This window comes from Rhineura floridana, chromosome 8, assembly GCF_030035675.1.
Source record: "Rhineura floridana isolate rRhiFlo1 chromosome 8, rRhiFlo1.hap2, whole genome shotgun sequence".
Taxonomy (NCBI): domain Eukaryota; kingdom Metazoa; phylum Chordata; class Lepidosauria; order Squamata; family Rhineuridae; genus Rhineura; species Rhineura floridana.
In genome coordinates this window covers 25711052-25725201 of record NC_084487.1, presented here as the reverse complement: position 1 = coordinate 25725201, position 14150 = coordinate 25711052, and the positions used below count along the sequence as shown (strand labels likewise).

The 14150-nt window shown below is 42.2% G+C and overlaps 1 protein-coding gene across 5 annotated transcripts in view; it reads left to right on the top strand.

The window, feature by feature from the left end:
• WNK1 (WNK lysine deficient protein kinase 1) overlaps nt 1-12700 on the top strand; it is a 160920-nt gene extending 148220 nt beyond the window's left edge. For all 5 annotated transcript variants that reach the window (XM_061638652.1, XM_061638651.1, XM_061638654.1 and 2 more), the window contains 3 exons: nt 733-927; nt 9492-9673; nt 9897-12700. In XM_061638652.1, coding sequence (XP_061494636.1) covers nt 733-927; nt 9492-9673; nt 9897-10211 — 692 coding nt within the window. In that variant the 3' untranslated portion in view covers nt 10212-12700. The remainder of the gene's footprint in view (nt 1-732; nt 928-9491; nt 9674-9896) is intronic.
• Nucleotides 12701-14150: the final 1450 nt, after the last annotated feature.

Here is a 14150-nt window from a genome sequence, read left to right as displayed (position 1 = left end):
TATGTTCATTTCTCAGTTGCTTTTTTCACTCTTGATATTTCTCCCATTGACACTTGCTGGTTTCAGCCTAGTTTAATACCTAAAGCAGGGATGGGGGAACCTCTGGCCGGAAGGCTTAATTAGGCCTGGTATGGGTTCCAGTTTGGCACATGAGGCCATCTTTCCCAAACCCCATCCACCTCCTCTACACCTAACTCATATGTAATGTCAGGTGGGGGGAAGGTTGAGATTCAGCTGCAAATGCAAAATTGGGAGCCTTCAAGTGTGCTCCCGTTTGTGCATTGGCAAGGGAGGCTTGCTCTCACCGCTGATTAGGAACCCGTTGGAACCCAGTAGTGCAGCTGATTCCTGCCTAAGTGGGTCATAGGGAACTCCAGCAGGTTTGATGTCACTGCCTGTCAGCTGTTAGGTGGCACCTTCAAGCCCACAAGATTGGTTATGCTACAGAGTTCCCTATGGGGAACTTACTAGTGCAGCCAGTCCCTGCAGAAAGCATGCCTGGAGTTGCTGCCCACCTGTCAGAGTGGCCCACTGGGGTTGGGGGAACCCAGGATCTGGCACACTGGCTAAATCCTGTTCCCTACTCTGATCTAAAGTTTCCCTGTATGTGCCAGCATAGGTCATCCTTAATAAGTGAAATGTGAACACTATGCATCTGTCCCATCTGGGATGGAAAAACTAAGTATGCATCATGTTACTAGTGTCCTGATTTGCTTCTCTCTCTCTCTCTAGGCAATCTGTCTGCTCAGAGTGCACCTTCGGTCTTGCCCCAACAACAGACCCTTCATCCTCCTGGCACTGTCCAAGAGGCAGGACAAAACCATCTGTTACAGCCTTTGAAACCATCTCCATCTAGTGAGAACCTCTACTCTGCCTTTACTAGTGATGGTGCCATTTCCATACCAAGCCTTGCTGCGCCGGGCCAAGGTAAATATTGTAGATCGCCACCATGCATGCAAGTTTCATGGGGGGGGGGGGTTGAAGTGGGGGGGTATAAAATGCCTTGGTACCTTTCAGATTATCATCTTCATAGGATGAAGCTGTGAGGTCTGGGATGTTGGCAAGTAAATTTAAGGCTATGACAGTGAAGACTGCAACTGTCTGCACCTTCCATGTCAAGATGGTAGATGGCAAAAGCTTTAGGCAGATAGCTCAAGAAAATACCTTGGTTAAATTGGGAGCTTGTCCACTATACTTCTACAAGATAAATATTTATCATGGTCCTGGAAAGACTTCATGAATTTGCAGATTGCATGGAGAACTCATTTCTGACACACCTGTGCTCTGAAAACAAAACTATTTTTAAATGTTGGTGTGGGTGGAGTTGCAGTTTGTGACTTTAAGACAAGATGGGGAAAGAAATAAAATAATAAAATACGCTACTGCTTCCTCCAAGCCACCTGCCTAGAGAGAAAGGAGTCTCTGCTTGTTCCTTTTTAATCATATAAGCCCTACTAACCTGTACCTCATGTGTCTTTCAAGTTGTGCAATGTATTATGTTAGTGTGTGCCTTTGCTATGATTTATATCACTTATGGCATGCAACACTGTTTCTGCTGGATTAACTACTGGAGGATAACTCTGTTCCAGTTGAGGAAACACACATGATTTGGGGTGGGGGAGGGAGAAGAGAATCCTGGCTCCTTGTGTCTCACAAATGCCCCTCTACTGGTGAGGTTCTTTCTCTCGTGTCTTGCTAGTGCATTTCACCACTCCAGCTTAGAGTTTTCTAACATCTTGTAGTTGTGTTCTGTCTCTCTTCTCTTCTCCTTGTTCTTTCCCTCTTTTATTTTTGTTTTATCACAGGGGGTGTGAAGTTTAACTGTGCATCTGAGCGGGTGACATTCAAGCCTGGTGGCAGGAGGACCCGATTTCTGAGTACGCCCTGCTTGGCTCTTTGTGTGTAACACCTTTACTCCTTCCTCGTCTTTTTTGTTTTCTGCTACTTGGATCTGTTGTCACATGCTGTCCATTCACATCTGCCTTCTTGTGTGTCTCCAATCCCAAGGCTTGGCTGAGTTGCTCTTAAGTATATCCTGCAGAAAGCAGTCTTTTAAAATGGTTACCCTGCCACTCAGCCAAAATACTCTGATGGTGGTGGTTCGTGTGCTTCATGTTTTAATTATGTTTTGAATAGCAAGGAGATAAGATGCTTGCAACTCCTTTCCTTGGTTGTATGGGCTTCCCTGTGGGAAGTAGGGGAATAGCTGCAGGAAAGGCCATGCTTGGGTCTTTCCTAGTGGTTCACCTGAAGCTTGTGCTGCAGACTTGGGACCAACTTATATAACTTTGAAGGACATGGCCAGCTGCTTATCTCTCTCAGCCAGTTGTGTATGCGGCAGTGACTCTCTGCTTCAGCATGAGCATAACAGCAGTTCAGCAAGGTTGAGAGCTGTGTCTGCTGCGGTATTAGTGCTCACGATAGGAACATATGGGCAACTCCTTTTCCATTGAAGCACTCCGTATCAAGATGACAGCCCAGATAGGGATGTGGCTGGTGTCTGCTCTTGCCACCTTGGACTCCTTTGGGAGGAAGGGTGGGATATAAGTTCAATAATAATAATAATAATAAAATAATATTCTTGGAGCCATGCACATTGTTCCTTGTTGTTAATCTTATTGGAGGAAGTTGCCAGCTTTTCTTGCCCCCCCCCATCCAATGTTTAATTCCTAGCATAACATAAGGGTTTATAGGTCTCCCTCCCATGACTAAAATAGAAACCTGGGAAAGAATAATTTGTGTTAGCTCATGAGTTGTACAAAGATATGATCAGGTCAGCATGTGGGTGTCTGACTCAGGGCTAGATATGCAAAATCTACGTCTTGATTCAGTTGTCACAGGAATGACTTTTGGAAGCATTCTTGAATGGGAAGTGCAAATGTTTGATAAAGTGTATCCCTCTTCCTGTGCTTTGGAAGGGATCCCTTAATAAATGGGATGAAGATGCCTCCAGCTTAAATATTTCTTATGTAGCACCTAATGTGTTGCTTGGCACACTGTTCTTGCAGAGTGTATTGAAGTCCCTCAACAGAACATACAGAATGACCAAGTCACAGACCAATTAAAAGTATAGCCAAAGGAATTGGGCTCTAAAAACAGCAGTTGTTCTGCATACAGTTGATTGGGTCTGTCTCCAGCCTTTCTTGAATTAGACAGGGCCATGAAATAGGTGAAAATTGATTTGTTGGCTTTCAAGTTTGTGTCACATTTCATGTACTCTATTGAACTGTGAGCTTATGCTGCAGATAGAATACTTTTTACTGGGTGCAGTACCAAATCTGTATTCTTCCCAGACTAAAAAAATAGCAGGATCTTTGGATGCACTACTTATGAAGAGCATCTGTCCATATACACTGAGCAGCAGCTCAGCCACGCCAGGGACTTTTTTGTGCCTGTAACTAATGAGCAGCAGCAAATTCCAAGACAGCCTTCTACAAGGACAGCTGCAGTGGGAATCTTTTTAGGATTTCAATTTGCAGCAATGCTTTGACCTCATTGTGCTTGATTTTCAGCTGCTTGGGGCAACTTCTGTACTCTTAAGTCATGCATATTTATTATTATTTAATATATATATATATATATCCTGCCTTTCAGTCTGTATGGATCTATAAGGTGGCTGGCCAGCACCTGTAATAAAACCAGTGAAATAAAAAACAATATCACAAAACAACATGTAACTCTTCTCCCCATCTCAAGGCTTCCTAACTGCAAATATTAAAGTGTATAGTACAAGGCTTAGATGGAGGGTTCTGCAAATGATAGTGATATAGACAGGACCAAGAACTAGCTTCTTTAAGAAAATATTAAATTGCAATAAATCTGAGGGAGAAATTAGCATTAATCATTTTATCTTTGTAGATAATTAATAAATAGCAAGGATGTGGCAAATCATGCTGCACACTTGCTCTAGTTTGTAGTGTGGCTGTTTGTGGTACAGTGGGAAGTTCCTTTGTGGACTGAGAGCCATGATGGGGAGACAGAAAATGGTGCTTTGGTCTGTAGATGTAATGACAAATGTGTAATGCCCTCAATTGTATCCCTGGGTTTAATGCAGCTGTCTGTAAAAGAAGGCAGCACTTGTGGAAGCACGGCCTGATGCTCCGTTTGTTTACAGGTTTCTTGTTTTACTGGACTTTGACCTGACCTCCTGTCATATGCTCTAGGATGGTGGGAAGAGGTCTTTGTTAGACTTTAAAAGTCTGGGCTCAGTAATAGATTATTTTCTCTGTAGCTGGAGAAAAAGTGGAAAAGGTTCAACGGTTATGTTCCTACCTCTGGTGGCACTGATATTTCAGGAAATAGGGAATTGTTTCAAAAGCAGCATAAATCCAACCAATATAAAATAGCTTTTGGAGTTTTTTTATGCTATTCCTTTTGCAATTGGATCAGCAGGGGGAAAATTAAAGATTTAATCCAGTGTTCATTTCAGTTTTGGTTTGACTTTCAGTTCAAACCGGACTGAAGTTTTGTTTTCACCAAACAGCAAGAGAACCTGAATTGTTGTCTGACACTCACCCAGTCTTAATTGGTCAAAACCTAATTGTTATTGGGTTAAATGACCAGGCCACAATTCTGTTACACTTGAGAAATTGTAAGATGTGTAACTAAATATGACTATTAATGCGCTTCCTCCAGTTGGATGCTGCCACTGTGTGTCCTTCTCGTAGAGCTCTTGAAAAAAAATCAAATGCAGTGTCACCAAGGGACAGTGCGCTGTTGCGTTCTCCCCTCTTTCTCACCAGGCTTTGTGTGCTGTTTGCTTAACACTAAATGTTTCTCACTGTTTCTTCTTAACAAATTGCTTTCTTTTTATGCTTCAGGGAAGATGGTGAAAAAAGTCTGCCCTTGCAACCAGCTCTGTAGTAATTATTGCATTTTGGTTACTTCTGAACTCTGATTGCCAAGCTGCTATGTTTGAGTTTTCCTCTGATCTCTGAAGCTTAACCTCCCTGAATCTGTCTTGAGCACAGCATCTGTCTCTTGTGTGTCTCTATGATCCCTTTTGATGTGTGTTTCTGCACTAAAACTGCAACAAGCCTGGGCGCCTCATAACTGCAGTTCCTTGCTGGAAAGGCATGTTTTGACCATCAGCCACCCGTATACCCCTTGCTGATGAATAATGATGCTGAAGTGTACATTTAGGACTAGTAATTTGCAGCATTTTGGGTTGGAAGGCAAAATCTCCCTTGTTCAGGGGCTTTGTGTGTAATTACCCTGCTCAAAGGGGTTTGCCTAAGTACTGATCCAATTGGAGAGGGAGTTTCCAAATCTTCCTAAGAGGAAGGACAAGCATCCAGATGCCCTCACACAGTACCTGTAGCAGGAGAAAGTGTCGTTAATGAAGATACAGTAAATGGAGTGAAGCCAATTGGCAGAGTTAAGGGGGATGGGTGCTGCAGAGACTGTGTGCAGTGATGTGCCCCACAGGCCCAGGGCAAAGCCCCTGCTTTTGTTCAGTGGTATGAAGAGCTAAAAAAAGTTTATGTAATGTTTGCTGTGACTGAGCAAGATTGGAGGGAGGTTTTTTCCCCCGTGATCACTGATCTAAGTGCTTGTCAGACTCTTCTTGATGGCTGGTTCAACAGATGAAGTGTCTGAGAATTGGCTTCTTAACAGACTAGAGATAGAGGATTTTCAATATAGTCTACATTTAATATGGCAGTCCCTCTTATCTTTTTGTTTTAGAGAGACTCTGAGACAATCTGGTGCATTTTGAACAGCTTGTAATATAACAGGCCAAACATTATCAGGTCCTCACTATCTCTTCTGGATTCATCCCCCCAACCCCTTTTCCCATTTAGCTTAGAGATACAAGCAGTGGAGTGTCTGGGCTCTATGCTTAGCAACAAGACTGGCGTTTCTGGCCATCAGGAAGGGCCTGTTATGTATGTGCTGGTCTCTGCATGAAATTGTTGTCAGGATAATGCACTGTGCTTCTACTGGTACCTTGTGTCAAGATTCACCACCACTTTTTATTTGGTCTCTGTTGCCTGTTCTCTCTACCAGTTATTCTTCTGGCTGTTCCTTTATTAGCAGATACGTGTTTGTGTTTCAGGTCCTCTCTCACCACATACTGTAGCTGAATCTTGTTGCATCACAAATAAAGTTTCCTTTGCATGTTAAACCATTACGGTCTTATTACTATTAACTCTGCTGCATTACTTCCCCTCAACTGGGCAGAGGACTCTTTTTTTCTTCCTCTTCCCTGCATGCGGTTGAGCACCGCTTCTGCCTATTAGTACAGTTTGAAGCAGCTCCCTCTTTCACCACCTTAGCCAGCATTATCTGCTTGTTTGTATTTCACAGTGCAGTAGCACCTTGCTGAGTTGCTCTAACCAATAAGGATGTTCTGTATTCATGTCTTGGATTCAGGGAGGCCAGTTTTACCCCATAGAATCATGGGTCCAAAGTTCAGTTGCTAGTACCTATTGCTTTTGCTTCTAACAGCATGTCCTTGAGCAGTAGGAAAGGATTATCAGAGTTTATGGAGACTTGGCTTTCTTTTAAAGCTTTGATTCCATTATGTTTTCTGTCTCATTGTCAGGAGCAAGTCAGGTGGAATAAATGTGCTATCTTCCACTAGTTAAACTTGATGTACCCTATGCTATTTTGCATTGAGTTCTACATTATGTCTTTCCTTGTATTGAAGGGGGAAGGCTTTTTCAGTGGGCTGGGATTTATTTTTGCTCTTAAAATACTTGGAAGAAACAAATCACCAGGAATAGATGGCATACCAGTAGAGTTTCTACAAGCTACTGAGACTGAATCTGTCCAAATTTTGACAAAAATTTGTCAAGAAGTATGGAAAACTAAACAATGGCCCACAGACTGGAAGCGTTCCATATACATCCCAATCCCAAAGAAAGGGGATCCCAGGGAATGCAGTAATTATCAAACTATGGCCTTAATATCCCATGCAAGTAAAGTAATGCTCAAGATTCTACAACAAAGGCTCTTACCATATATGGAACGAGAAATGCCAAGCTGGATTTAGAAAAGGAAGAGACACCAGAGATCATGTCGCAAACATATGTTGGATAATGGAATGGAGCAAGGAATTTCAGAAGAAAACCACCCTGTGCTTTATAGATTACCGCAAAGCCTTTGACTGTGTAGATCATGGCAAACTATGGAATGCTTTAAAAGAAATGGGGGTGCCACAGCATCTGATTGTCCTGACGCACAACCTATACTCTGCATAAGAGGCTACTGTAAGGACAGAATATGGAGAAACCAATTGGTTCCCCATTGGAAAGGGTGTGAGACAGGGGTGTATTTTATCACCCTGTTTATTTAATCTATACGCAGAACATATCATACGGAAAGCAGGATTGGACCAAGATGGAGGTGTGAAAACTGGAGGGAGAAATATCAATAATTTAAGATATGCAGATGCCACCATACTACTAGCAGAAACCAGTAATGATTTGAAACAAATGCTGATGCAAGTTACAGAGGAAAGCACAAAAGCAGGACTACAGCTGAACATCAAGAAGACTCAAGTAATGACAACAGAAGATTTATGTAACTTTAAAGTTGACAGTGACCCTCCATGGCGCAGAGTGGTAAGCGGCGGTAACACAGCCGAAGCTCTGCTCACGGCCGGAGTTCGATTCCAATGGAAGGAGAAGGTTGAATCTCCGGTAAAAGGGGTCGAGGTCCACTCAGCCTTCCATCCATCCGTGGTCGGTAAAATGAGTACCCGGCATATGCTGGGGGGTAAAGAAAGGCCAGGGAAAGAACTGGCAGTCCCACCCCATATATACGGTCTGCCTAGTAAACGTCGCAAGATGTCACCCTAAGAATCGGAAACGACTCGCACTATAAGTGCGGGTACACCTTTACCTTTAAAGTTGACAATGAAGACATTGAACTTGCCAAGGATTATCAATACCTTGGCACAGTCATTAACCAAAATGGAGACAATAGTCAAGAAATCAGAAGACTAGGACTGGGGAGGGCAGCTGTGAGAGAAATAGAAAAGGTCCTCAAATGCAAAGATGTATCACTGAACACTAAAGTCAGGATCATTCAGACCATGCTATTCCCGATCTCTATGTATGGATGTGAAAGTTGGACAGTGAAAAAAGCAGATAAAAGAAAAATCAACTGCTTTGAAATGTGGTGTTGGAGGAGAGCTTTGCGGATACCATGAACTGTGAAAAAGACAATTGGGTGTTAGAACAAATTAAACCAAAACTATCATTAGAAGCTAAAATGATGAAACTGAGGTGATCATACTTTGGACACATAATGAGAAGAAATGTTTCATTAGAAAAGATAATAATGCTGGGGGGAAAAGAGGGGAGTAGAAAAAGAGGAAAGCCAAACAAGAGATGGATTGATTCCATAAAGGAAGCCACAGACCTGAACTTAGAAGATCTGAACAGGGTGGTTCATGACAGATGCTCTTGGAGGTCGCTGATTCATAGGGTCTCCAGAAGTCGTAGTCGACTTGGAAGCACATAACAATAACTTGAATTGTACTTCAGACTTTCCCAGATGGTGTTTCCTTTATAGTCATGGGCAATACAGTGGCCGCATTGGCTTCAATGCCTTCTCTATAAATTGGGGACAGTGTCCAATCTCTGTGGTCTTGCTGCTTATTTCACAGCACATGTGTGGAACTCGTACATTTAGGTTGTTGCTTCCTGAATAACCATTATGAACAAATAAAATCTTTTTTTTTGCACCACTCCACTACAGATTTGCTATTGAATGGCCATCAGAGCAGAAACCTGGGTACTTTGGATTTTCCTTCATTCTTATGATCTGATACTACCAAATGCCATATTCTGAATGGAAACTTCCTTTCTTTTCTCTTTTCTGATATGTGTAAAGCTCTGTGTGGTGTGAAACCCAGATGTGCAGGCTCCCCTGGAAGCTGCCATCTGAGATAGAAGCATGGGGGAATTGTCTGCCACTTGCCTTTGGCATTGTTGTGTTTGAATAGTAAGCCAGCAGGTTCCTGGTACATCCTCACAGAAGGGTTGCTGCCAGTAATACAAATATTCCTTTCCAATAATAAGCCCCTGGAGCTTCATCCTTGCCTTTTGCAGAACACAGCAGCTGTCCATGCTGAGTGTTCTGCTTCCTACTACTCTGAGTGGGCAGAGTGGGCAGTGACATTAACTTGATATAATAGGTGCTGGTTGACAATGTAGAGGAAACTATTAATCATGGACCTGTCACTGACACCAAAAGCTAACTCATTCCCCAGTGGAAAATGGCAACGTTGCAGACCACCTGCTGATCTGGAAAATAACACACAATTACATAATTAACGTGATAGGAGTGAAACTGCTAGCTGAGCCCTAAAACCGTTCCTCTTCATTATGTCCTAGTATTGTAGAATTGTAGAATTCATGCGCATGGCTTTTTAAACTCTTGCTTTCTCCTATTTTCCATTGTAGCTACTGTATAGTTTTTATGGCCTTCAGGCACTATAATCCAATCAGCCTTAAATGACAGCTGTTGCTTTGTTTTCCTAGGGACCAGCAGTACAAACACTGTTGGGGGTACAGTGAACAGTCAGGCACCTCAGTCTCAGCCTCCTGCCTCTAGTCGAAAAGGGACCTTTACTGACGACCTGCACAAGCTAGTAGACAACTGGGCTCGTGATGCCATGAATCTCTCTGGCAAGAAAGGAGGCAAGGGGCATGGTAATTATGAGGTAAGTTCTTATTCTCAGTTAATATTAATATTAACAAGTGTGCTGGCTGCTTTTGGGCATCTTGTCCCTCTGTAGGATTAAGGCACTAAGTCAACTTATAGTTTATTCATGGAAGGCTCTGCCACATTTCTAAGGGGTAAGGCTACTTAAATGGTACTGGGGACTGTTTAACTTTGTTTGGCAACTCTCAAATAACTTGTTCTTGGGTTGGGTTTTGTTTTAGGGCCCAGGAATGGCAAGGAAGTTCTCTGCACCAGGTCAGCTCTGCATCTCGATGACGTCCTCCCTTGGTGCTACACCCATCTCTGCTGCTTCAGCTACCTCCCTAGGTCACTTCACAAAGGCCATGTGCCCCCCTCAGCCGTACGGTTACCCAGCAGTGCCCTTTGTAGCTCCCTGGAGCGGAACAGGTGGTCCAGCACAGCAGCCTTTAGGCCAATTCCAGCCTGTAGGTGCTGCCTCATTGCAAAGCTTCAACATTAGCAACTTGCAGAAATCTATCAGCAACCCCCCTGGCTCTAATTTGCGGACCACTTAAAGAGACCCAGACATGCTGCTGGGTAGACCTTGGGGTGGGGTGGGGAGATGGGACCCAGAATCAACTACTAGGCTGCAATGAACTGGCTATTAGTGCTCAAAGGGGGATGAATTTTTCTCTCACCATTGCTCTCTGCTCTCCGTAAGAAAAGCCCTCCATTCCGAAGATGGGGAGAAGGGTGATCAGGATCTTCCATGACGGGACATGCTTCCTCTCGTTCTTGTCTGTGGCAAGTGTGTAACGATGAAAGTCATCACACAGGCCAGTGGCCTCTTGCTGTAAAATTCACTTGGCTTAAGATGCTGAATCTACAGGGGTTGAGATGGGAGAATTGTAGTTAGTACTAGCATGAATCTTTAGTATGCCATTTGTCTTGCTCTGAGGAATTAAGCCTGGGGGAATAGCTGTCCATTTTTCCATCTTGCCTCTTCCTTCTAGCCATCACACCAAAGTTCCTCAGCTGATGGGGGCATACAGGTGGACTTTCAGAACAGCCCATGCTTTGAGATAGGTCACTATTACTTTAAGTAAAAGATATTAACAGCTTTGACTGCAGCATTAGAGCAATTTAAATTGTTTAGAAGACAAATTTTTAAAAGTTCCCTGCGGACATGTACTTACCATCAGTTTTGATGTGGAAACACTGTGATATATAAATGTTGTTGGACAACAGTAGTTTAAAAAAATGAGTGGAGTATAGAGGATTAAACAGTTAAAAGGAAAAAAAATGGGGAAAAAGCTAGCTATATCCTGATACTTATTGGAGACACTTTAACTTTTTTCCTTTGTATTTTCATTGTATTAGATAAATGTGAATGTATAATTGTATAAATTAATGTACTTGAATACTTGTCTGTTCTCCCAGTATGCTTGCTGGATATTTTAGTGCCTTGGACTTTTATTGCTTCTGCAGTTAGCATCACCTTCCCAGCAGACTTTAGACAGGCAGAGGAGAGATAGGGAAGAAGGGGGTCATTTGGACGTAGTCGCTGGAATTCCAAAGGTGTAACACATTGGATGTTTATGCTGTAATAGTGTCTAGAGTAGGTGTTGGAGGGGGGAGCTATTGCAGTTTTATGTTGAAAGTGTAAAGCTATGAAGTGGTGGGAGAAAACGGTTGTTGTTTATACAGTAGCAATGAGGGATTTTTGTGGGGGTGTTGAAGTGAATGAATATAGTGACCAGTATAAAAGCTTGGTTGATGAGAACAAGGGACATAGGGAGAAAGAGGGGCATCTTTGAAAGAGTCAGCTCCTGCGGGTGGATTGGCTTTTAAGCAACAAAGGTTTGTTGTAAGGGCAGTGTATGTTAAGAGGTTGGAGCTATCACTCTGGGGAGGGAGTGTGTCTGCTGGGATTTGCTCCCCCCCCCCAATCAATCCAGAAAGGCCAGGAGTAGATCTTCCTGGTGCAACATCCATTGCCAAGGATGGATACACTTGAAACAGCCAGCATCAAAAATAACTTTTTCTTTCTAAAGGACTTAAATCTGGTACCAGGACTGTAACTAACTGTGTTGCCTTTTAGTAGGTGTACTATATCTCCTACTCGCCTTCTTCTTTCTAACTTAAAATACTGGTTCCCTTATCAAACAAAATACTGCAACCAACTAGTATTACTTTGTATTGCTGCAGTAGGCTGTGAAGAGTCAAAGTACTTTTGCTTTGTACTTGGAAGCAGCTTTACTGCTGGTCTGGAAGTCTGTATACTAAGGAGAGGTGTCCCCCCCCCCCCCGGAAGTTCCTCTAAGGTTAGCAGGACAGTTGTTCTTTCTGTACTTGTTTCACTCTTTTCTCAAACATGTACACAGATCTTTCCTTTCTTCCTTTCACCTCAAGTTGAAGTTTACAGTGGCTTTGTCAGGAAGTAAGATAGGAGTTGGACATGGTGGCTAAAAAACAAAAGAAGTTTGGGGGCTGGGTTTCAACAACTTTTCAATAATTTTTTTAAAAAAGATGCTCACAGTTGTGATGGGAAACGAGTTGAGTTTGATGTGCAGAAAGTGTGAAGGAGCAATGACGAGGTGATGCCACCTGATATGGGAGGAGCTAGTCAGCTGAGTTGCACAAGGGTAGTATTTTGGCTTAATGTGTTTGAGGTCAGGTTTTCACTTAGTTATGCAAGTACTGGTTTTATTTACCATTGATTTCCCTCCTGTGGATGAAATAACTGAGGTCTAGAGGAATTAACTAATGCTACTGAACTGTTAAATTATTTTGTGTTAATATTACACTTTGAATACCTTTTTCCACAAGATCTGTTTCTGAATTACAGATGTTTTCTTTACATTATTTAACAATGTATACTGTAAAAAAAATAAAAATAAAATGAATTCAAACCTTGGGCTTCCCTGGCCGTAGTTAATAGTATGTTTTGCACTAAATCCAGGCATTGCGCTTCCTGTATGATTGCGCTTTGTGCTGCAGTTTGTTACCTTCTTTGTAGATATTTAATGAAATCATTCAAATAAACCAAACCTGCTTTTGTTGAGCTGTGGTTTTTCATTTTCAAATGGCTTTTGGTTCCTTCTGTGTCCTGAAGCTTAACAACTGTCAGTGAACTTTTGCTACTTCCACTAGCATTATCACGTAACTAGTCATTGGAGTTTGGAGGAGAGCGCAGGTGCCTCTAACCAATGATCTCAATATTTTATTTATTTATTAGATTTATATCCTGCCCTTCCCCCCAGTATTATTGGAAGATTTATTCACATCTTTGGCTTCTGAGACTGCAACAAACATTAAATATGAACATTGAAACATATCTTTTGTAGCAATAAAGGGCTAGAAAGTTTTTGGTTTTTTTGTAAAAAACAATACAAACTTTTTTTTCTCCACACTTGTGGAAACATAGTATCCACAAAACCTGTTTGTTTTGAGCGTCTCCTATATCACATACAGACACATCAGATCTCAGTTCTAAAGATAAGCGCACATGTGCCTGAGATGCAACCCTAATGTTTGCATGGCACTAGGCAGTTACGTGTTCCTTCATTGGCTGTCAGGATACTTAATAAGTTACTTAGTTTGCTTATGCTAGATTTCCAAAAACCAAGACGTGCTAAACCGTGTTCCACATTGCTGTCTGACTTTTGTGGTGCTGCAGACCACAACTTTAAAAATGTTAAGAATAATTTAGCTTTACATTCAAATTCGTGACGATGGTAATGGAGCCAAGCTAATGGCAAGAAAGAAAAGTAACATGGAGAAGGCTTTTGGATAATATCAGTAGCAGATATGCCCAGTGCAGAGAAAGTAGTGAGTGACGTGAAAGTTAAGGCTGGTTAGTCCAATTGTGAGGACTGCAGAAAAATCCAGATGGACACACTCTGTGCAGGGCCATCAAAGGACTTGATAGTGCTCCCCTCCAATTCAGGAGCTGATCAGACTGGAAGATGAATCTTATTTTAACTCTGGTGATGGGACAGCATCCTCCACTGCACCGGAGGGACAGCAGGCTAGCTTAGGCAGGCCACATGGCCCACACAGATGTATCCTGCAGCCTCTGCCACCCAAGGCAGCCATCTCATTGTCTAATGATAAGGCCAGCCTTAACCCCATGTCACTTTATGAAAATATCTTTCCACAGAGAATGTTGGTGCTTCTGTAGTAGAAATCTAAATGGACATTTTGGTGGTAATCATACTATGAGGTCATGCCAGTAATGTAGCTAAGGTTGTTGCCCAATTAAATGGTTAGCTTGCCATATCAGATCAAGCTTTAATACAATTTGCATATTAGTGAAACACACCTGAGATATTTAAATATAAGAAGTTAAACTTTAATAAATAAGCAACTGCTTGTTGGAAGGAAAAGCCGCCTTTAATATTGGCTTGTCCCACTTTTCTGCAATTATGCACCAAAGGTGACTTATGTTTAACAATAAAAAGTACAAAATAAGTATCAATTGTAAAATAAGTAGATAAAATTGGCAGCTAACT